Consider the following 22225-nt stretch of genomic DNA (forward strand, 5'->3'; position numbering starts at 1 on the left):
TTGGTAACGAACAACAGAGCTTTAGATCGAGAGGTTTTGATCGAATTCTACAGAGACGAGAGTCAAGGCGACAGAGCACGATGAAAGAAACGACGATCAAGGTTTCGTGGTCGCGTTAATGCCTTGGAGCGGGAATTAAAGGCTGAACGAAACGGCCGACGAAACGGGCAACAGTCTCTCGGAGGCTTTATTACGTAATAAATATTAAAATTCATACGGGTTGCACCTCTACCGAGAATCGATCTTCGACCGGTCCAAAGGGACGGCTATAAAAGTCCGGAGGAGAGAGACGCGCTACTCTGTGCCGAAAGGCAGCTCCTCTCTCGTACGACGCTATTTTACTTTTATTCGAGCAGATCCATTCTCGGACGGTTTACGATCCGTCCTGCCATCGTGCGGTCTCTCGCGCGGCTTTGTGAGACGCGAGACAACCTTGCCAGAAAGAAAAACTTCAAGGAATTCAGGCCTCGTTGAAATCCGCTCGAGTAATTAAGAGATTTTTGGAATCTACGAATCGATGGGTAATTTACGATTATTTCTCACAGATATATATCGATGTATATCGTTCGTCGCGATGAATCGTCATCGGAAGGTTGATTCGCGTGTTAATATCGATCTTTAGAAAAACAGTCACTAAAGAAAATCGCTTCAAACTATTGTTTGGCCGAGTAGAAATAACACAATTATTTATTTATTAATTTAATTATTAATAATCACAATTATTTTATACTACGACATTCTTCCTAAGATAACCAGGATCCACAAGTTTCATATCGCTTCTGCAACCGCCTGATCGATAGCATAAGACGTCTTATAAATCTCTTTATCATCCACTTTTCCACCCTGATCCATCAAAGAATCGACTTTCGCTCACCCGATCAAACAGGAAAAATGCCGAGGTTTCCGCAGGATCTAAGATTATTATTCTAATCCCGAGCAAACTGAATTCCTTCAACTGTTGCGAAAGAACACCCTCGCTTTCGGATTCACCGATCCGAGAATTGAATTCGCAAACATAGCGGTCGAGACGTGGTACCGTTACGGCACCGTGTTTCAGTAGTCGAGACAGAATTAGACAATAAGGAGCAAAGTCCTGCGAAGAAACAGATCGCGTCGGTTGCGCGTATCGTCGGGAACCGATCGTAGGGAACGAGGAGTCTATCGATCGATCGGTCTCGTTCCCGCCGCCCCCGGGACATCTCGGTTTCTACCTTTATTTGTATCTGCGCTAGCCGCTCCAATGTCGTTTTATCGCGTTTACGACCTTGTCGAGCAAATGTACGAGCCGAGCGTGGACGTTCGACGACGACAGACAGAGTCAATTCAGCTTGTCCATAAACACCCATCCACGTTTACCTCCATAAAACGAAATAAAGTCCTAGCGCGCGCATCGACGAGAGTCCCGACGATGGGCGGACTTCTCCCCGTTCCCGCGAGTGATGGATTTCCTCTTTGACGGATCGCTCGTAAACCTCCTCTAAATGTTTTCTCGGAAACGGTCAGAGAAAGAGAGAGAGAGAGAGAGAGCCAATACGGATTTCCAAGCGAGCACGCGGATACTTTTCTCTCTATTTTTTCTCTTTTCATTGGCTACTCTCCTCCTTGTTGGATCAAAGATCAGAGTGCTTAGGGCCACCCGCTGTTTTTAGTGGGTCTTAAATCGGGATTATGTCGGGATTACAGGATCCTGCGTACGCTATCGTTTCTTCTGGTAGCGGCCAAAGGATCGCATGGAGCTTACAGCGAAAATGATCCTCCTACAATTCTCCTGCTTGTCTATCATTCTTCTTGGTCTTGGTCGCTACTTTTATAAGTTTTATCGTTAGATCCTTTTTATCTTAACGTCGTTTCGTTAACTAGATTTTTATACCTTTATGCCAAGTTTATTCGTTAAATATATAACAGTTGCCAAATAACATGAAAACCGAAAGATCAACGAAAATAAGATTATTACGTTCTTTATCCTTATATTTGATCGTTCTGACGGTACCCATTCACGTTAGCGTAACAGTGGCACGTTTAACGATAGTATTATGGTTCTTCTCGATACGGTAGTTTACAGACGAGACGAGCTTATTTTATTTGCTAAGTCAGGTTTCAGTAACAGAGTTGGTGGGTTCGAAGGGGTTGCAAGAGTCGAGTCACGACGAGTATCGTGCATTTTCGGGGTTATCTCCTCCGTCACGAGACAGAAGACAACGAAGACGCATGTCGACCGTTTCACTCGGTGCCAGGATCGTTTCGCGAAGAATTCGCAAATTGAAAAAACCCTAGTCTCTCTCCACGCTGTTCGAGCTCCCGTTTCGTTTAATTGCTTCGCACGGCCGACTCGTTTCTAGCATCGATCATTCTCCCGTTCTTCCTTTCTTTCTCCCTCGTTCTTCCTTTTTTCTTCCGCCGGTCGTTTGCAAATCAGAGAAACGTTGGTCGATCGTCCTCGCGTTTCCGAGAAGTTTCGTGATAAGTCGACGATTAGCGGTTCCGGAGAAGCGTGGCGGCTGGTCTCGGCCTGGCTACGAGGAAAAGGGGTGAGCAATCATCAGCAATTATTCGGAATCCCAGCATATAACGACGTGCACCCGCTGATTGATGCCCTCCAGGCGATCTGGCTACTGAAGGAGGATCGCGTTTTCGTGCAGAAGCCCCGAAATTCCTTCGACATTAATTATTATAATGCGAATCGGATGAGATCTGACCGTACCGCCGACATTCCGAGACCGGTAGCCCGGCTATCGTTTTCACGCAAACGGGGAATCTCGTAAATCGTGTCATTTTTTCACAGAATTACCCAGGAATTTGAATAGCTTCCCTACCAGCTTAAATCGCTCCATTCGTTTCGTAACAGAGAATTATTCTCTGAAACTCTTCTTAAAACTCTTCTATAAAAGTCGACTATAGTAGACTCGAACCACGGCTTACGATAATTCGTTTACCCTCGTCTACGAGTAAATAGTAGTACGATCGCGGATGAAAACGAAGGGCGAGCTCGTGAACGAGCACGATCGTCCTCTCGAGGGAACCGAGTCAAATCGCGCGTGTGGCATGAAATTTCGACGCGAGCAGAAAAGAAGAAGCGGACGACGTCGCGGCACACCTGTCCAATTAGTTCTGCGCTCGTGCTCGAATTCGACCTACATTTTCCAGCGGCGGACAAGTGACCGGGTAGCTTCCAGTATCGGTGAACGAGAAAGGAAGCGATATAGGAAAGAGGAGAGAGAGAGAGCGAGAGAGAGTGAGAGAGAGAAAGAGAGTCGGCACGGTTCTCCGGCACGTTCCAGTGCTATAGATAGCTCGCGCACGCGAGCCGAGCGAAAAGCATTTAGCAGGATGACGTTCGCACATTCTAGACGTCTCGACGCCGCGCCGGCCGTTCTCGCCGATCATCCGTTACGTTCCCGTGACGTAATTGTCGAATTCTTGCTCCGACAGTCTGCCTCCGTTTCTCGCCTTCTCGCTATCTCTCCCTTTGCTTCGCTTCACCTTCGTCTCTCGCTTTCCCTCTCTTTGCTTCTCTCGCGTATCCAGCACGCTTAGACGCCTGGAGATGGGTGACAAGAATGATCGTTTGCAGCGAGACGATTGATTAACGACGAACCGTCGAGTTTTTCGCGATCGGGTCTCCACTTTCGTCTCTGGATAATGTCGCCTCTGTCGAAGTTGTAAGAAGAAAATACCGAAGAGGGAAAATATCGATGCGAAGGAAAGAGGGAAGAGGCGAAAGAGGCAAAAGAAGAAGGGAGGAAGGTGGAAGAAATCGGAGAACGGGTTCCGCGTTCTGCAGCCTCGACGCTGGCCAGGCGTGGGAAGTGAAATACGAGCGTTGTAGACGGCCAACGGCCATTTCCATCCTGCCGGTTTAGTATTGGCGGGCCACTAAGTCTGAACTAATTTGCTTATTAATATTTCACAACAGCGCCGATCGCTCTGGGGGTTCTTGATATATCGTCTCTCCCACCCTGACTACCGATCCCTCACCCTCTGTCCCGGTCTTTTCGTGTCTTTCCTCTTGCGCTCGAACCTGCATCCACGTTTCTTCGCTCGCCTTCCATTTGTTCCCAATTGGAGTCGTAACTTGGAACGCAAGCTTTGTCGGTTGGACCAGTGAAACCTACATATTTACCTTTTAATTTGTTCCTGACAAATTGTGGCCAGCACAGGATATATTAAGTCGTCTCGAAAGTTTTCACGGTTTTCGATGTATCTGATTCTTTATAATGTATTTCAAGCGTTCTAGAAACATTGTTGGACATTTTATATCGTACGTAGTATCTACTATGCTTATCGTAACTTGCGCCTCTTTCCTTCACAAATCGTTTAGTGTACTCGAAAAACGAGATATAAAAGTGGAAACACAAGTAGTGAGAACACGATCGCCTAAAACTTACATCAATTATGTATAATAGTTGTTGAAGTTTTTCTTTATCTCCCGTTTGATTTTATGTAATTTTCTAGCGGTAGTTTCTTTGCAATCACTCGACAATTTTTCTCGATAATTTCTTTCATTCGCAGATTGCGTACAATCATAATGTGCTGGCAAAAGCGTATAAAATACCACAAAGATCGTTTCAAATAAAAATCTTCGATTTCGGTAGAATCGCGTTCGTGCGAAACGTTCGAGTTTCGAAATTGCAGGAACTTTCATCGCGTTTACAAATTTAACCGAGTCGTTGGCTTTTAGCGCGACCTACTCCACTGGCGCAACCCTTATACTCAACACGATTCGTTTCACTCAGATTTCTACTAAACGTTTCTATTCTTTTTTTCTTCTTTCTTTTTCTTTTCTTTTTCTCTAAGAAAAAATAGGTCTCCAGTTATCACATTCTTTATTTCAAAATCGAACGAAAAAGTGATCTGCGATCTCGCTTTACGATCCATCGTCGATCGATTGAATCGGTCAAAGCCGCGCTACGTTGAAATCGTAAGCGTCGCGGCTGATCGTTCAAAGCTCGTGGAATGGTCGTTTAATGAGCTTTCCGTGCAAAGACACACGAACGACCGGGTTACGTGTAGGCAAAAGGTTCTCGACGAAGATAATTGCCGCGCGACGAGCTGGCTCGCCGCGATTAACGTCGTTAAGGCTCACAGCCGTATCGGCGCGTTTACGATCCCTGACGAATCCACGTCGCAATAGAGAGGAGGCGGCGAGCCACGAGAGGAGGCGGCGCGGCGTGCGCGCATGACCATGCGAGTCCGGGGATATTTGGGTCGTGACGGTGACCGTCGCAACGCGACGGACTTAAACCCTTATTCTGGCAGAATGACAAGCACGAATCGAAAGTTATTTCTGCGTGGCCAATATATAGGTTGATTTACGCCTGGCATCGGACAATAACGCGACCGGCCTGCAATATCACGGCTCGCGTTGGTATTTTATAACCCTGTAAATAGCCGCGAAGACGACGCTGCTTCTCGGAAGCTTCGATTCCCGAGAACTCGACCCCCCGTTCGAATCTCCTACCAGTTCGTAAGTTAACGTTCGAAGTCTTCGTTTCTTCTATCGATCGTTCAACTCCGACGAAGGTTGTCGTTGATCCTTGTCGAACGGACGAACTTGATGTTTTTACTCGTTAAACGTGAAAGGTGGCAAAGTTTGCTTTTTATCTTTGCATTAGGATAAAGCTGTACGAGCAACCGGTCATACAAGAACAGAGTACCAGTTAACGTGCCATTTTACGTCACATCAAAGCTTCGCCACATTGTTGGTAAGTGCCTGGCAGTCCTCCCAGCCGTGAATCCACCGCGGTCGCGATCGCGACCGAGGCCACGGGTACCAGCCGCCTCCAAACAAACCATCACGATTCCAAACACTTACTCGACAAACTCGCCGTCGTCGTCGTTGTCGTTGTCGTCGTCGTCGTCGTCGTCGTCGTCGTCGTCGTCGTCTCTGTCTTCTTTCTTTTTTTCGACTGTGTCTCCGACAGACGAAACGAAGGCCGTGGCTGAATTCGTGCGGAACGAGCTCCACGTTTGAAGAAACGTCTCCAGAGAGCTCGTTAACTATGATCAAAACGAGAATTTTGATACGCGTTTGGCATCGTCCTTCTAGTGCCTCGAGGTTCACCGAACCAATGGAACTTTGGTCGACGAAACAACGACGATACAATAGATCGTTGGAATCGAAATCGTAGCAGGATCCACACCGATATCTTGATAAAAACCAAGTAAAATCCAATTTACCTGAGTTTAGTAGCGCAAAGGCTAGCGCGACAGCAAGTTGGCATATCAAACGAGCTCGTAAAGTCTATCAGGCGACTCGTAACAGCGAGCGTTGGGTCGATCGCTTTATTGCGATATTATTTGGGGATTTTATTATTGTGTGGCTAAGAAACGGCTGGAAATATAGGTCGCGAGTCGACCATGCCATAGAGCTGCGAGCCCACCCAGGTCGTCGCTACTCTTACGAGTTCTCCGTGGCCAAGGAACGTGAAAGAAGAACTAGAAGAACGCCGGGCAAAGAAACGACTGGACGAAGACGGACGACGTGGAATTATTCCTTCGCGTGCCACGCCCTTACTACTATCGTGTTTGTCTATCTTCTGTTTCACAGAGTTTTGATCTACTTTGCCGGGAAACATCGTCACCAGACACAACCGCGGTGACGCTCGGTGTAGGCGTAGAACGGGTAGGATTTATTATACAGATACTAATTTCAGTGACAAGTATCGTGCCGATGAAAATGTCAAGAACGCCAGCAACAATTATAGAAGATTATGTAAGATTAGAGCTTTTTGAGTTTCTCGAATTTTCCGGTCGTGATGCTTGATAACTTTCAAGTAGGTATATACCTAAGGTAGATATTCTCTGAAAAAAAACTCTCTGTCTGTATCTTCGCGCGTAAATTCATATCGCCATCGATCAATGAATTATTCCGACGATACGTTACAAATATATTCGCTTCATTTTAGCTGGTTATATCGTGTCGTCGTTGCGTAATTTTTATCATTGTACAGGATGTTGAAAACAAGCGGTTCTAGACATCGGAGTAATTAAAAAAAATTCATTGATTCGATTGTTCGAATTCTAAAGAATTCGAAACTATGACGCTTCTCGAATAACGCTTCGAAATGAAACAATAATTTTATCCTTTGCTGCATCGATTATGAGATTAATCGCGTCCCAATAGACCGCTGTATGTAACCACGACACTTATAAATAATAAAATCACCGCAGTTCCATTCATTCGTAAATTCGTGATTGAAATCCATTCTATAGAAAAACAACCAACAACTTTTATGTATAACATTGTGAAGCTTAATCCTCGTGCGTGTAGATTTATCATAATTAAAATTTAAACGAAAGAAATAGCGAGGAATGTGACAAAAGGACAGACTAAGAGGAAAATCCCCTGCTTGTTGTTCATGGCGCGCGATATTAGGATCGTTTTGTTTCCCTGGATTAGAGTAGGGAACCGAAACGAGAACGACGATGCCACCCACGAATTATAAGCCACACCCTAGGCCAACACAGGGGGTTGCCATGCCACCGACGGAGATACAATTATTTGATCGCCATGCAACAAGTGGCTACGGGGAGGTTTGCGGGAATCTTCTATTTTAGTCGGGGAGATTTCGATGCCTCGATAGAGAGGCTCTTACCACCGGCAGGATCGCCCCACAAGTCGATAATCCTACTCGAGCTGTTGTTATATCGAGATCAATACATAATAGAGTAGACCCCTTTCTACCAGTTTTTATGAAATAGAAACAAACAGAACGAATTTCGTCTCTTTATTCTTTAAGCATTCGAATTCTATTCAGTCGTAAATTTTTAATCTCTGGTTGAAATTCTCGTTACCGATCGACGCACACGCTGCGCAATTTGTAATTGTTTCGATGGTTTTAAGAATGGCGTAAAACCTTGTTTGTATCGTCATTTTCATGTATCTTAATATTATAGATAGAATATCGTGACACGGTGATTATAAGTTAGGCTTGATCAAACGAAGAGGAATGTACGAAGGAATTTTACGAATTAAGAATCGATCGATTATCCTGTTCGATACAAAGTTGTGAAAAACGATAAAAGTCTATAATTTATACCTTCGTTCGTTCGTCAAGTTTCTCTTATCCTATCAAGATGGAAAATAAGATTTCAAGAAGCATATAGAGACAATTATAGATCAGAAATTAATTGCCAAGATTCGATCTAATGTTCAAAAATTATCAAGACCGAGTAACCTCGATCAACGAGTTAACGTTAGACGAAAAGAAAGAAAGAGCAAGGATAGTGTAACGTAGTTAAGGAGGAGGGTGAGGGAACGCGTGTCTGCACGGACTCGCGTTTGGCGTGGCAGAGGCGAGACACGGCGCAACCCCTTGCTTGGCCTCGACGTTCCATCGCGACTCCCTTGACAGTTAACTTCGCTAAGACGGATCGTAAATTACGCCAATATTTCCGCGAAATCCTAACAAGATTATAAAGCAGATTGTAGCACTGTTCGTGGCGGCTGTGGCCTCTCCCCTTTTTCCTTCGGACCCTTCTCGATCTCTTCGTGGCCACGAGCGAAGGGCTGCAACTTCGACGCTCGTTGGAAAGGGAAAGAAAGGATCGGTGTAAAGGAGGGCGTACAACGAGGGGAAGGGGGTAGACGAGCAAGAAAGAGAGAAAGTTCTATTTATAATGCGTTTGCGTCTTTGCAGGGGCCCCAGCCGGTGGAGGCAGTAAATGTCGCGTGTATTTCATATGAAACTCCACCCCCTCCCGGCTATTCTTCGCAATACCAATCCCAGTCTTTCGTTCGTCTGATAATACCGACGCTAACAAAGTTAACCCGTATGAACAGAGAGAATCTTTCGTCTCTGCTCCCACCCTTGTCCTTCTTTTTTCCCTTTTTCTCCGTCGTATTCTTGTACCGCGTGCCTGTTGTTCGAGCGCGATTAAGTTAGGCGAACGAAGATCGTCGATATTACCAAAATTCGAACGATTGAGATCGACGCGTGGACCTACCGCGTTGATCTTTGCAATACTGTGATCGAACGATGGACAAGTTTTTGGGCTTACGATTTTTTGTAAATGTTCTTCAACGTATCTATCGACAGATTTGAACACGAGGATAACGTTTCGATATTCGTCAGACGGCAGCGCGTATCGCAAGTTGGCTCGTAAAATGCGCATCGAAAGTAGCGTAGCAGCTTCGTTCGGAAAGTTGCTCGGTCAGTTTTCGAAGCAGCCGAAATACATTCAGACGTGAATCGCGTCTTTCGTCCGGTTAATTAAAAAAATAAACCCCATGAGACTAAAGTAACGTGCAATCCACGTTGCATAGCTTATTAGCTCTTATTGAATTCGTTAACGCGATAGATTCTTCCAATGTAACAGACGTTACGTCGTATTTTCGTAAACAATAACATATCTACCTCGTCACGTTCCCATTAAATTTATTTGTCACGCAAAAGAGGGAGAATACATGTTACGTGTTACATACCCTTATCTTCCAATGAATCATTTTTTTATCAGGAAGTAACTACCTACGTGAAAACACTATTAAACTTACTTACTAAACTTATATTATTGAAACTTATCATACTTGAACCTAATTGATTAGTATTTATATGAATATCATAATATTAGGTCGCCCGAAAAGTTTCTTTCGTATTATAAGGAAATAATGGATGCACAACATTTTTCGTTTTATTATTATTTTATCGAATTACGTATGATCGATTTTGTTCTATCAAAATAAAGATCACGACGTTCGACAGATTTCATGTTTGTATAAAGATGCGTCGTTGTAAAAGACGTGTCTGTAAAAGAAAGACACTTTCATAGCGTATGAATATATTTCGTAGCCACTGTACGTACGTCGAAACTGAAAAAAATATCCGACCTACCTTTGCGTAGGAGCGCAAAAAATGATTTTGACATTAATTCCCGTGCAATTTACATACCGTTATCACGGATCCGCTAAAGCGTTCAACGCTTGTAAACAATAATTTAAGTTGGTTCTCAAGGCGAATGACTACCTCGTCGACAATGTTGCTGGAATTGTCGACTTCGAAATGGAAATTGTAAATGGTGTGTAGTGGCAGCGAGTAGAAAGGGAAAAGGACGCAAGAGTATATTTCGCAGGGGTATATTCCTTTGGCAGCTTATTCGATAGATTCCAGGGTCGTCACGCGAGATTCTGCGAAAAGTCGTTTCGCGCGCGTCCGAAAGGCTTTTAAAGCAGGCGCGTTAGTCGGCCCACAGCGGGTCGCAGTTCCTGCGTCGGTTAATAAAGGCCTCCGACATAGTCGATCGTTATTAGATCGGGCACTCCTTCGGCCCGCCAATCTTACCCGCCCAATATACTTCGCAATAACTCATAAAATGCAACATTTTGTTTCGTATACCAATTATCCCCTCTGCCGACATGGTATCGAAGGGCCGGTTTGTTTCTGTTACGATCGTCCTGCTCGATCGCTGATTGCTACGAACGAGGAAAGACGGCGCATTATGGACGAAACGTAGTCTACCACATGTTCGTGTTATTATTACATTCTACGTTCGATGGATTTGTAGTAATAAAAAGACGGCTGCAATGTTCAACCTCGCTGTACTTGGCATTTGCTAAATTAATCCCGCTAAAAATATTCTTTTTTTTAATACTTTCAATCGCTTATTACGAGTTTCGACAGTAATCGTCCGATTTTGCCTTAGAAATTTAAAGCGCGATATAAGAGACGATATTATGGAATATTTTTCAAGCTACTGTACCTATGTGTTTCATCGTAACGACGTGGCTCTTGTCCACTTGTCCGTGTCTCTTCTCCTTTACACATATCGAGTTTCTACATTGTAAGAAACGATATGGATTATTGAAACTTTGAATATTATTGTTGCTCTTGTTACGTTTTCGCAGGAAAATTCCATATTCGAATACGAAAAGTGTAAAAGTAGGAATAACAAATGCTTGAATAAATGCATTAATACATAGATAAATATATATGTCGCTCGCTATACATGTATTAGTCTGATGATAGGTGTTGTGTCATCGGTCGATGCTATTAGGAAAAAAAAAAGATGATGTGAAAAGTAAACGACCTAATGTATCCGGTCAGTATCGTATGTACTTATACGTATCTATTGAATATGGAGTAGGAAGAGAACTACCGCGGACAGATAAAAGAAAATTAGCTTTTCATGGTAGCAGCGAAAAGCCGTGGCTCGTCATTACGCTCTACCGTCACGGGTTACGCTTCGTGAGCTCCGATTGCATCGCGGTAAAGTTGGGATAGGATATCGAGACGGTCTGATTTCCACTTAAAACGATGCCGCCTTATTCTAAAAGAAATTTTAGTCGGATTTTTAATTCTTTATTTATGAATTAAGCAATCGTGTCTCGCATCAGGGGATACAAGTATGCTGGTAAATCGAAGATTTACCTGATGCAAATCAAAATCGCTTTGACCGTAATGCAGGTGAGACAATATACTTTCCGCGGTATTCTCGCCATCATTGACTAACTTTCCTTTCTGGTACGTCACCTCCGTTTAATCCACATGACGTGAAAAATGTTTCTATCTTCGAAGGCTCACGCTTGGCAACTCCTATGATATATCAACGTGTTCCAGTAAAATCAGACTACCTAGGATGGTGAAAAATTAACAACCTCTATGCATTCCGTAAAATTGAAGAATCCGAAGAAAACGTCAGTTTAGGGTGCTGTTTGTTTAAAAAAATGTCTAACGAAGAAGAATCTGTTAGAGGAAATAAAATTACCATTGATATTTAGAACATTAATATCGAATTAATGGGACAAGTGGCAACAGATTTATTTACATTTTATATCACTTTATTATTTATATGTCAGACCACTGAGACAGTGATTCCAAATTTTTGACCGCTTTTATAGCTATATACCTACGTCCTTGGAAGAGGTGAACGCGCGACTTTCGTAGAAATTATCTAACAATGGTAGCTATAAATACGAGCAAGGTTCGCATCGATGAGGCAGTCTGATGGGTCGTCTCGTGCGCAGCGGCAAGTACGTTCAACCCTCGGTTCCCAACGAAGCGCGCGAAAATTATGTACAACGATAGGTACATAACGCCTGTACGCCACGTCGAATGGCTACTTTGTCTGGTCGAAGCGAGCATGCAATGGCCACCATTGCGGCTCGCTACGGCTGGAATACGCCGGCGGGACGCGGCCGCAGCGGCGCGGCGGCGGTGGCGGCGGCGGCCATTATAAAAATAACTGCTGATTGGACGCCCTACCAAGAAAAATCGTAATCGCATCCTGAAATGCCTCTTCCCTCTTCCCTTCCGCTCCCTCTTTCTCCTGTCCCCCGTTTCCTCTTCCCCTTGTCATTTCTTTCTCTTTATCGTTGTATCTCTGTCTTTCTTCTTTGCCCGGTGTCGAACAACGAGATTCGTTCCCGTTGACTCGCACACCTTCCACTCTATAGCACCGTATTCTTCAAAGTATCAATTTCTCGCGATATCCACGTTAAATCGTATTTTCGGCTTCTTAAAATACAAAATTTATACAGTGACAAGATAAATCTTGTATCAGACGAGAATTTTACTTTTTCAAGTTTCTTAACAATTTCCTAAGGTTTCGTCGTTTACGACATTGTTTCTCTCTTTTCTTGGTAGACTTTTACCCGATGACGAACGACGCGATCCTTTTCCGCGGTCTTTCGCCTAAGGATCGATTTTCCAAAAAGCCTAGTATCGTTCGTATTTTCGTTCGCTTACTCGTAACTCGTCTTTTCATCGTCTATCAGATCTTATCTCAGCTTCGGAAAGTCTGTCGTTTACAACGTTGCCCTTCGGTTCTCCACAGACCGGTCCACAAGCTCGCACTTTTTATATTCGAAATCGCGAACCAGCCATTTTCTTTCGAGAGGAACGCGCACAGCGATGATTTGTGCTCCCACAGGCAGCAAAGAAAAAGCACGAAACACGTGGATGGATTGGACAGCAAAGGGGATTTAAAGTCCGCGAAGGCTCGTCGTGGCAACGCAAGGATGGGAGGCAGAGAAGAATCGGCCGCCATTTTGCGAGCGCAGCTTTTATCGCCGCGCCCTATATAGGAACATTATGCCTGGGTTGCCGGGTTGCGCGTATATCAACAATAATTGCAGGGCCAATAATAAAGCTGGAGGGACCACGCTCGATAGCCCGAAATTGCTGGTTCCCCTACCTCAGCCTGCAACGTTTTATTGCCTCCACTCTGGAGAGCAGGAATGGCGGCAGCCCCCTTCGTCCTTCTCGATGGCGGATAAACGATCCTGCGATACGATCACTCCGCTAGCGATGGTCTCTCGATATTCGTGACAGAGCGAAATTTCCAAGCGAATTACTCGCGCGAACCGCTATACTCGATACTAGAAACTATCAACGGCTATGGCGTAAATCTTGTATCAAAGAAATGGAAACGAAGGTTGTACGATAAAATAATTTTCGTTGTATCGAGTCGTTTACAGAAACCAATAACTTTCAATTAACTTTTTATTCGTTCGTTAATTTCGTTAAATACGTAGGTACGTACCTGATTAATATTCCATTCTTAGGCAAGTAATTACGTCTATATTGATTCCATCGGGACGATCGCGTAAATAATGGCAAATTCTAAAGCAAATTTAGAAAACAGTGTTTGTCACGTCATCGCTTTTCTGTATTTTCCGATTTGTGGAATTGATCAGTGAGAACTTCTACATGGTTCGTATCCTGAGCTATACGTATTAGATCGTTCGATAAATTTGTATCATTTATCTGATTAGTGTTTTAGTTGGATCAATAGTTGAAATATATCCTTGAATGTCGTGAAAAATTGTGATTGCTTCATCGTTCAACGACCTCTTGGTATCTCTTCGCCAACGTTTCTTCGCAGAACTGTTAAAATATCATAAATCGTTTTGTGACAAAAAAATGTTGTAGTATCTACGCGAAGCAGGTGGTAATCTGGTGAGACAATATCCGGAGAATACGATGATCAAATATTCAAAGCAAAGTCATGTAATTCTCTGTTACACACATTCTACCAAGACGACATCGTTCCGTAACTTGGTACGGTACCATTCTCCTTCTCTTTAAATACGAATAAATGGTTAATTTTAGAGTATGCAAGCTCACAGATACCTCACGAAGGGTACAAATGTACCTATCGTCTCACGAAAATTCGTTTAGATGCTCGAACATGCACCGTAGCGAATGCATAATATTTCAATGAAAAATTACAAATTAATCATCTCGAGCACTCTGTTAATTCAAGTAGCTACTAAATTCCATTGAATTTTAACCACTGTCAATACAAATTGCCGACGACAGAAACACGTTATTTTTGAAAATTCACGTTACGTACATAGAAATTTGAATATTTCTAAAAGTACGAAATTCGGAATAACACGCGAAACAATCGACAACCCGGCGAATTGTTGTCGTTGGATTCCGCTGCATTTGGTTCCGCGAGCAACCCGGATCTAGTTACCTCAGGCTCGCTATTATTATTACAGATACCAACGCTGCTGCTTGTTCTCGTTATTATTCCTTTTGCTGTTCCTGTTCGTGGCATCGCGTTCGTCGTCGTCGTCGTCGTCGTCGTTGTTGTTGCTGCTGCTGCTGCTGCTGCTATTGTAGCAAGGTGTTTCGTACGAAGAATCGTTCGCGAGCTCGTAAAGAGCCGCAAAGGAGAGCTCGCACGCGCGATAGTCACGAGTATTGCCCTTGTTAACGCCCCGTTAACTCGAACCTCTGGACAAACTCGTAAAATTTACCGGCTTCGAGCCGGTAAGACTACCACGCGGTGTACACGGCTGCCGGTGAATTTTCGCGTGACTTTAAATCGAGCCGGAATTATGTGTTTAGTGCAAACGTCGGCCAAGGTATCGCGATGCGAGAGAGCACCTATCTTGGCTCGCTTCCTTCTCTCCCTCTTTGCTTCTTTTTTTTTCTTTTTTCTTCTTTTTGCTCTCCTCTTCCCTTTACCGTGATTATTCGCCGTTTAAATCGACGTTACGCAGCCAAGGAAAGGAACAAGATGATCGTCGAATGTGGCCTTTTAACGCTACCATAATGGTACTTTGAGAATTCGAATGGAGGATACGCGTGAAGGGGATCATGCGAGGTTTTCAATTATTTTTCCTCCATGCACGCGTATTTACGAGAGCAACGATCAGATTACGGCACTAGTCCAGCTCGTAAAGATGACGTTTACGTACACGTTGTTGAGCCGCGAGATAGTCGCGAACGGGTCGCTAACTCACGTTAACACCCCGTTAACACGAATCCCGAACAAGCTCGTAACGCTCGACGACAGAATTTCTGCGTTACGACAATCGTGTCGACGAAATTCTATCGTCGCGGTATCGATTATACGTTGTAACTTTAGGAAATTTGAACGTATTCTAATCGTGACGTCTATGCTTGCCATTAAACGACAGTTGTATCGCAATTGTGTCATAGCGTATATACGTAGACTTTCTTTCTCTTGTTCTGGTATCTATCAGAGAACTAATTCGTAGCAAATTCATGCAAACTTCTACGGTTCTATCTGTCGAAATTTTAAACGATAACGTTCCGCAATGCGGTCACTGCTTTTCTTCTTTCCGTTTACTATATTTCTGTCTCTTTTTACAGTTTCCAGTAAGTATCTATTGCTGACTCTTTTTAAATAAGATATACGTTGTACTATGCTACGATTCTTTATTAAAACTAGCAAGCAGAATATTCGGAACTATTCAACGATGCAGTCACATTCTTTTTACAATTTTTCACCATCCCTCTTTTTTTCCATAGTCGGAATACGTAGTGGAATTTTCGGTACGGACGTGACTATTGGATTGCGTTATTTTTTATCCAACATGTTTTTGACCGATACGTATAATATTATTAAACTCCGGTAAAATTCCACCATTAACGTTTCCTTCTTACAACCGTAAAGCTACAAGATTTTGATGGACATAGAGCTTATATCGGATTATAAATACGGTGTGGGTCGCCGTTAGTTTTGTGGCGTTCGACACGATTCCTGCATGTTATCTTAAATGCCATTTAAAGCTCCGTAAAAGCTCGTAAAAGGCTCGTTTGTTGTTTGCGCGAGCGAGTTCGCGATAATTCCGATATAATTACGATTCTGCACGCGGTGCACTCGCGTGAAGAAATATTTGCCAGATTATCTGCACCATCGATTCGTTTTCTCCCGAACATCCCCCATTCCCCCTCTTCTCTCTCAAACCCCCTCGCCCATGTTCGAACGCTACCATTTTTCTTTATTCTATTTATTTCGTACGCGAACGTACGATACAGGTAAGGAGATCGTAAAAGCCGCGGAGCTCGCGTGATCGTTACGAATTCGTTATTGCTCTTGTTAACGCCCCTCGCTGGAAGCCTTGGACAAACCTCGTAAAGTTTCAACGGTGCGCCCCGCCATCGAATAGCGCACCGAGCCATCATCGTCGAAAATGCGTCAGAACCGATCGCGTGATGAATAAAAAGACCCCCAAAGTCTCGAGACATCGAGTTTGCCTCGAACCGAATGATACATTTTTATCGTCGTCTATCTGTGGTCGTCGTTAGATAATTAACTCGTTGTATTAGGTCGTCCGAAAAGTTGCTTTCGTTTAATAAGCAAATAATGGATGCACAATATCTTCCGTTTTATATTATTTTATCGAATTACTTATTATCCATTTCGTTCTATCAAAATAAAAATCACAACGTTCGACAGATTAGGTTTCATGTTTGTATAAAGATGCGTCGTTGTTAAAGACGTATCTGTGAAAGAAAGACACTTTTCGGACAAACTAATAATTACATGACGAAGTTACATACGCAACGCAACTTTGAAATTGCGACGCAGAGTTACTTTTTCTTGCTCTGGGACACCGACGAGTGTAGTGTCTATTAAACTATGTATATTACTTTCCTGTATCAGGTATATGCGTGTAAATACGTTATTTGCATTTTGCACTTGTGTAACATTTTAACGTCTTTTTCTGTCAACTCGATAATTAAAAATCATATTCGCTAGCAAAATGTTCTCTTCGTATATTCCAAGGTGTCGTTTGATACGATCAAAGGATAGTAGTTTTCGTCGTTAGATTTACATTTTTTGACAAAGTCGAGAGGGTAATCGGGGGAAGAAATTCAGTCTTTCCAGTCGGGCTTTAATTTAAAAATTGATAAACTCTGGTTGCTTTAAAATTTGAAAATATGAAATATGAAAAAATTGTGATACGTGATTATTCGAGTTAAGATATCGAGACTTTGTTATCGTATTATTTTCGATAATACCTGTAACTTTACTATAAATCGACCACGTTAGAATATCTTGGAGAAGAAAGAAATCCTTTTAAATGTAAAATACAATTACTTTTGCAGAATGTAAACATTTATAAAATTCATATGTATAATTCATATTAGGAATGTCAAAGAAACTACTTACAATTGGTCATAAAAAGATCGAGAGACTGTACAATTTTAATTACTAAAGTCGTACGTTTTCAGTGGATGTACAAGGACAGACAAAAATATTTTGTGCTATATTACACTACACTATGCAAATAACAGTGGAAAAAAGCTTTTAAAAGATATGCATTGTTGTCTAAATGTTGAAAAAAACATTGAAGAAGAGTGAATTTTTACGTCACAAAAAGTTTCGGACACTAATACTAATTATGCAGATAAAATTAGACTAATGATAATTATTCGGGAAAATTTAATATTCAATCGGATTTCCCGCATGTTTAAAGATAATATCTAAACATTTTGACATAGTGGAAATAAGTTTCTTACGATAATGAACACCGATTTCTTTTTCTACATTCTACTTCTAAAAGTTTCTTCAGCATACCCTCTATTTCACCAATGCATTCTGTCTTTTCGTAGCGGAATACTCATAATTATCGTATTTTTAAACCTGTACATCGGCTTTTGCAATCCGTAAACAAACTGCTAACAAAACCAATGCGCGAAATGTGATCACATTTCGGCAAAGTATTTGTTTATAAAGATTGTATAAAAACACTGACACTACTTAATGAAAAACTAAATTAACAAATCATTGAATCTTGCGTTCGAAACTTTCTCTGACATAAAAACTCCCTGTTTTTCCGTATTTTCTTCGATACTTAGACAAGAATAAACGATAACACAACAGTTCTTTTTCAACCTGTTATCTAGAAAAAGTAACGTGACATAATGTGATACATTTGTGTTGGGCCTTGTACATATTAGGTTGTCCGAAAAGTGTCTTTGTTATACAGACCCGTCTTTTACAACGATGCATCTTCATACAAACATGAAACTTAATCTGTCGAACGTTGTGATCTTTATTTTATTTAGAACAGAATGGATCATACGTAATTCGATAAAATAATATAAAACGGAAGATATTGTGCATCCATTATTTCCCTACAAAACGAAAGAAACTTTTCGGACGACCTAATACCTTTACCGAAAATATACAGCTTAGAAATAAAAATTGTACAGCGTCCGAATCTTTTTGCAACCGACTGTACATCCAGTAAAACTCTATCATCTTCTATCCTCGTTCATTTATTCTTCTTCGTTTCTTCTTGTTTTAGGTTTCTTAACAATTCGTTTTGATTTCAGGAACACCGATCAACCGACTGCCAATAATGGCAAAATCGGTGCTTGATCTATACGAGCTGTATAATTTAGTGATTGCTCGGGGCGGTCTCGTAGACGTAATCAACAAGAAGCTCTGGCAGGAAATCATCAAAGGCCTCCACCTGCCGTCAAGTATCACTTCCGCTGCGTTTACTCTACGCACACAGTAAGTAGATCGTGAAGTTTCTCATCCGGGACCCTATTCCGCCTGGTGCCTATTCGCTGGTAATTCGCATACAATAAGTCCCCGCGTTCGACAAAAGCTCATCTGAGCATGAAATCTGCCGCGATGACTAAGGACCAGGCGTTTCGTGTCGTTTCATATCCCGAAGCAGCTATTCGACACTCAGCCTGCGTCTTTTCTATTGCCATTCTTTTGATCTAATCGATCCTCCTTTTTTCTTTATTTTTCTATAAAAACTACAAAGGTAAGTATCATCCTGATCTTTACTCGTCGTATATGTTCGTCGCTTTGTATATAGCAAAATAATTCGCTTAAGATCCGACCATTGACTTCGAATTTGTTGATAAATTATTTAGAAATTTCTTTTTTTAATATTTAAGAATGCGCTTGAGCCCTTTGATAAGAGAAAAGGATGAAAGAACAAGCAAAGAGCCTACCGATGTCCCTATCGTCGACGCAGTTTCTTTAAGGTATCGCGTCATATTGTCATATCATTGTGGAAGAACAAACGTTGATCCATTGCGTATTACAACGATGTGAAGTTTCGTTCTGTACTAATTAGCAAGCGAGATGTTTGTCGCTTAGGAAAAATCAATATTGAGAGATATAAAAATAGAATATATAGAAAAATAGTTGATCTAATAGCAAAGAAGGTCCGATCATATTGAACCAAACGCGAGCCAGTTAAAAGTTAGTAAAATCGTGGTAAGTTCGCATGGTATGGGCCGATAGCGAGACCGACGCGAGTTGGTACCGCGAGTTGCATATCAATCGGCGCTCGTTGCCAAACAACTAACGCTCGAAATGAGACATCTTTTTAAGCTTCGGATAGCTCATTACGACGTTTAAAAATTCACGAGCATAATTTATTAGGAGAAAGATTTTTATTTGCCTTAACTTCCTTTCGTCGTTAATTTACCGTTGATCCTAACCATTGGCATTTCCTCTATATGTTTCTATAACTAACGTTAAGCAAAGGGGAATTGTTACTTTATGATTAAATAATCAATTAATTGTCGATTAATAATTATGCGCTTGCTTTGATCTGTGTTACTGAATTTTAACCACTTGCGCTGAAAAGACGAGCCACGCACGTCGAGACGTTCTTGTATTATACAAACACGTCTTATACAAATCAAATAATACATTTATTTTATTTTAGTAATTTCAACGCATGTTCCGTACCGCGACCCAGCCATTATACACTCGTCCATTTCTTCATCCACGGTACTTCACAATCCTTTTATATTTCTATAACAACTTTTCGACAATAGCCGTTTCTAATTTTCTAAGGATGCCATATACCTTCTTTTTTTTTTACTTATTTCTCTGTCGTTCCTCTTGTCTACGATTTCTTCAACATACTCACTCTGATCAGTAATAATACTCAAGGAACCGTTACTGCCGTGTCCAAATATTTAATATTTATTATCACTGATTCCATCTGCCTGCCATAAGGCTTAGTGTTTGCTGTCGAATCCTTTATTTTCACGAAACATTATTGTTCTTTTTTCTTTTTTAGTGGTTTTATTAATGGTAACGGTTAATCCCTCTCCTTGGGACACGCAGGATTTCCGGGATTCCGGCATTTTTACAAAATGGATGTCTTTCCGATTATCGATAGCACGGAATATTCATTTTCCAAGGAATATTCTACACGTGAAAGCTAAAAAAATACACAAAGAAGGTACAGAGTATGTGCGAAACGGAAGAAACAGTGAAACTATTGCCTTATGGCGTTCACATCCTGCCACTAGAAATTTCCGACTGTTTTCAGATATATCATAGTCTAGAATATTCTTAATAATCAAAATTGGTATCGATATCTGTGTAAAGTTCTTCGTGTAAGATTCTTCTCGCTTCAAACGACACCTCACGGCGAGTTATAGCGTAACGTGCTGGCACGCGCATCTGTAAATTCGTTGCCAGCGCAAGTGGTTAATGATCTTTGGATTTTCAACACATGTGTTAGCTATAAATGTTGTATTCTGCTTATTATAAACGTATTTTATTAAAGTCGAGCTGTACGGGATGTATAAGAAGCAAATGTAGAAACCACCGATTCTAAACCCCTGCAATTTTCAATGTCAACATTTCTTTCCTTTCAATAGACTAATAAGCACGAGGGACAAAAATCTCGAAGAAACTATGGATCGCAAATTCTACCGAGAGAAAGGCTGAAATTTTAATAATTCTTAAACTGGCTCCATTCGCAATGCATTTGCTTTTATTTCACATTCAATGAGGAAGTGGCGTGCTATCTACGAAGCAAGAGGAAATCAAAGGATGAGGAAATCAATCAGAATACAGAGAAAACACGATTGTCGTCGGTTGTGTTAACAATCTGACGATAGTCGAGAATTAACATCGTAATGTCTGAACGCAGATCGAACAGGTGTAAATTGGCGTAAGGAATTAATAATTGCTATTAGACCCACATAGAATAGTTCGTTGAGCGAGAATTAATCGTATAATTCGTATAATTCGAGATGAAAGTTTACGATCGTACAGAATTCGCTGCGTTCAAACACTGAAACATTGTTCCGTCCGGAATACCCAAGGAACCGCGTCAGGTTTTCGTCGGTAAAATTTATGGCATGGCCGTAAAGAGGACTAATTTTGAATTGGATCCTTATAGCTCATTAGGACAGACGTGCAAATTGCGTTTGGAATGTTTAGTTTATGTTGCATTCGATAGACAAAGGCGTGTTATAAGTTAGATACCTTCGGAGGATACTTTGAAATTACGATACGATGGTACAAGCTGCCGAGATTTCTGACCTGTGTCTTCTTACCAATGGAAGATGATCGTGACACACTTAGGATATCGTCTACTAAAAGACTAACTCTGCTAACGATCAATCGGCGTGTGTCCTGCAGAAACTCGAGAGCTCCGGCAATTCTAGTGCAAACAGACATATTCTAACATTCCAACGATATGAACATATTCTAACGTTCGATGGACACGGCAGGTGTAGGCAGGTAGTACAAACAACACAAATACATACATTACGTTGCACTCGACTATAAATCTTTCTCATTAAAGTACAAGTTCCTTGATTGTTTACAAAAACCATGAAGGAAATCTCAAGTGGCAAGCAAAGTTGTAATTTGTTCTTGAACGCGATGTGTACGAGTTCGCGCAAGAAAATTCGACTTTGAATTTGGCACTTTTTTTGAGGGCTAATTTGATCGGACTGTACCGTGTCATCCTTCGAACGTTCACACGCCAAAGAGCGATTTACTTGTTTCGTCTGTCTGTCGTAATCGCTTTACCAGATCGTTGTCCCGTGTGTCTTTTTGATACAACGAGGAAAAGCCGAGAAACGAGCGATCGGTTCGTTCTGTGTCTTTGGATCGAATTTTGATACGCAACGGGGCTACACTTGGTCATCCACGTTGATACGCAAGAGAAAACTATCGAAAAACGATCTTTGATATTTAAGGTGGTCCTTGACGTTTACCCCTGAACACGAAAGAATTA

The 22225-nt window shown here is 41.9% G+C and overlaps 1 protein-coding gene across 7 annotated transcripts in view; it reads left to right on the forward strand.

Annotated features, from left to right (window-relative positions):
• The window catches only part of LOC117236832 (protein dead ringer), a 136483-nt gene that overhangs the window by 100547 nt on the left and 13711 nt on the right, over window positions 1-22225 (forward strand). For all 7 annotated transcript variants that reach the window (XM_033500144.1, XM_033500145.1, XM_033500143.1 and 4 more), the window contains one exon: window positions 18540-18723. In XM_033500144.1, the coding sequence (XP_033356035.1) occupies window positions 18540-18723 (184 nt within the window). The remainder of the gene's footprint in view (window positions 1-18539; window positions 18724-22225) is intronic.

The sequence above is a fragment of the Bombus vosnesenskii genome, unplaced genomic scaffold (assembly GCF_011952255.1).
Source record: "Bombus vosnesenskii isolate JDL3184/JDL3185 unplaced genomic scaffold, Bvos_JDL3184-5_v1.1 scf7180000013352, whole genome shotgun sequence".
Classification (NCBI taxonomy): Eukaryota; Metazoa; Arthropoda; class Insecta; order Hymenoptera; family Apidae; genus Bombus; species Bombus vosnesenskii.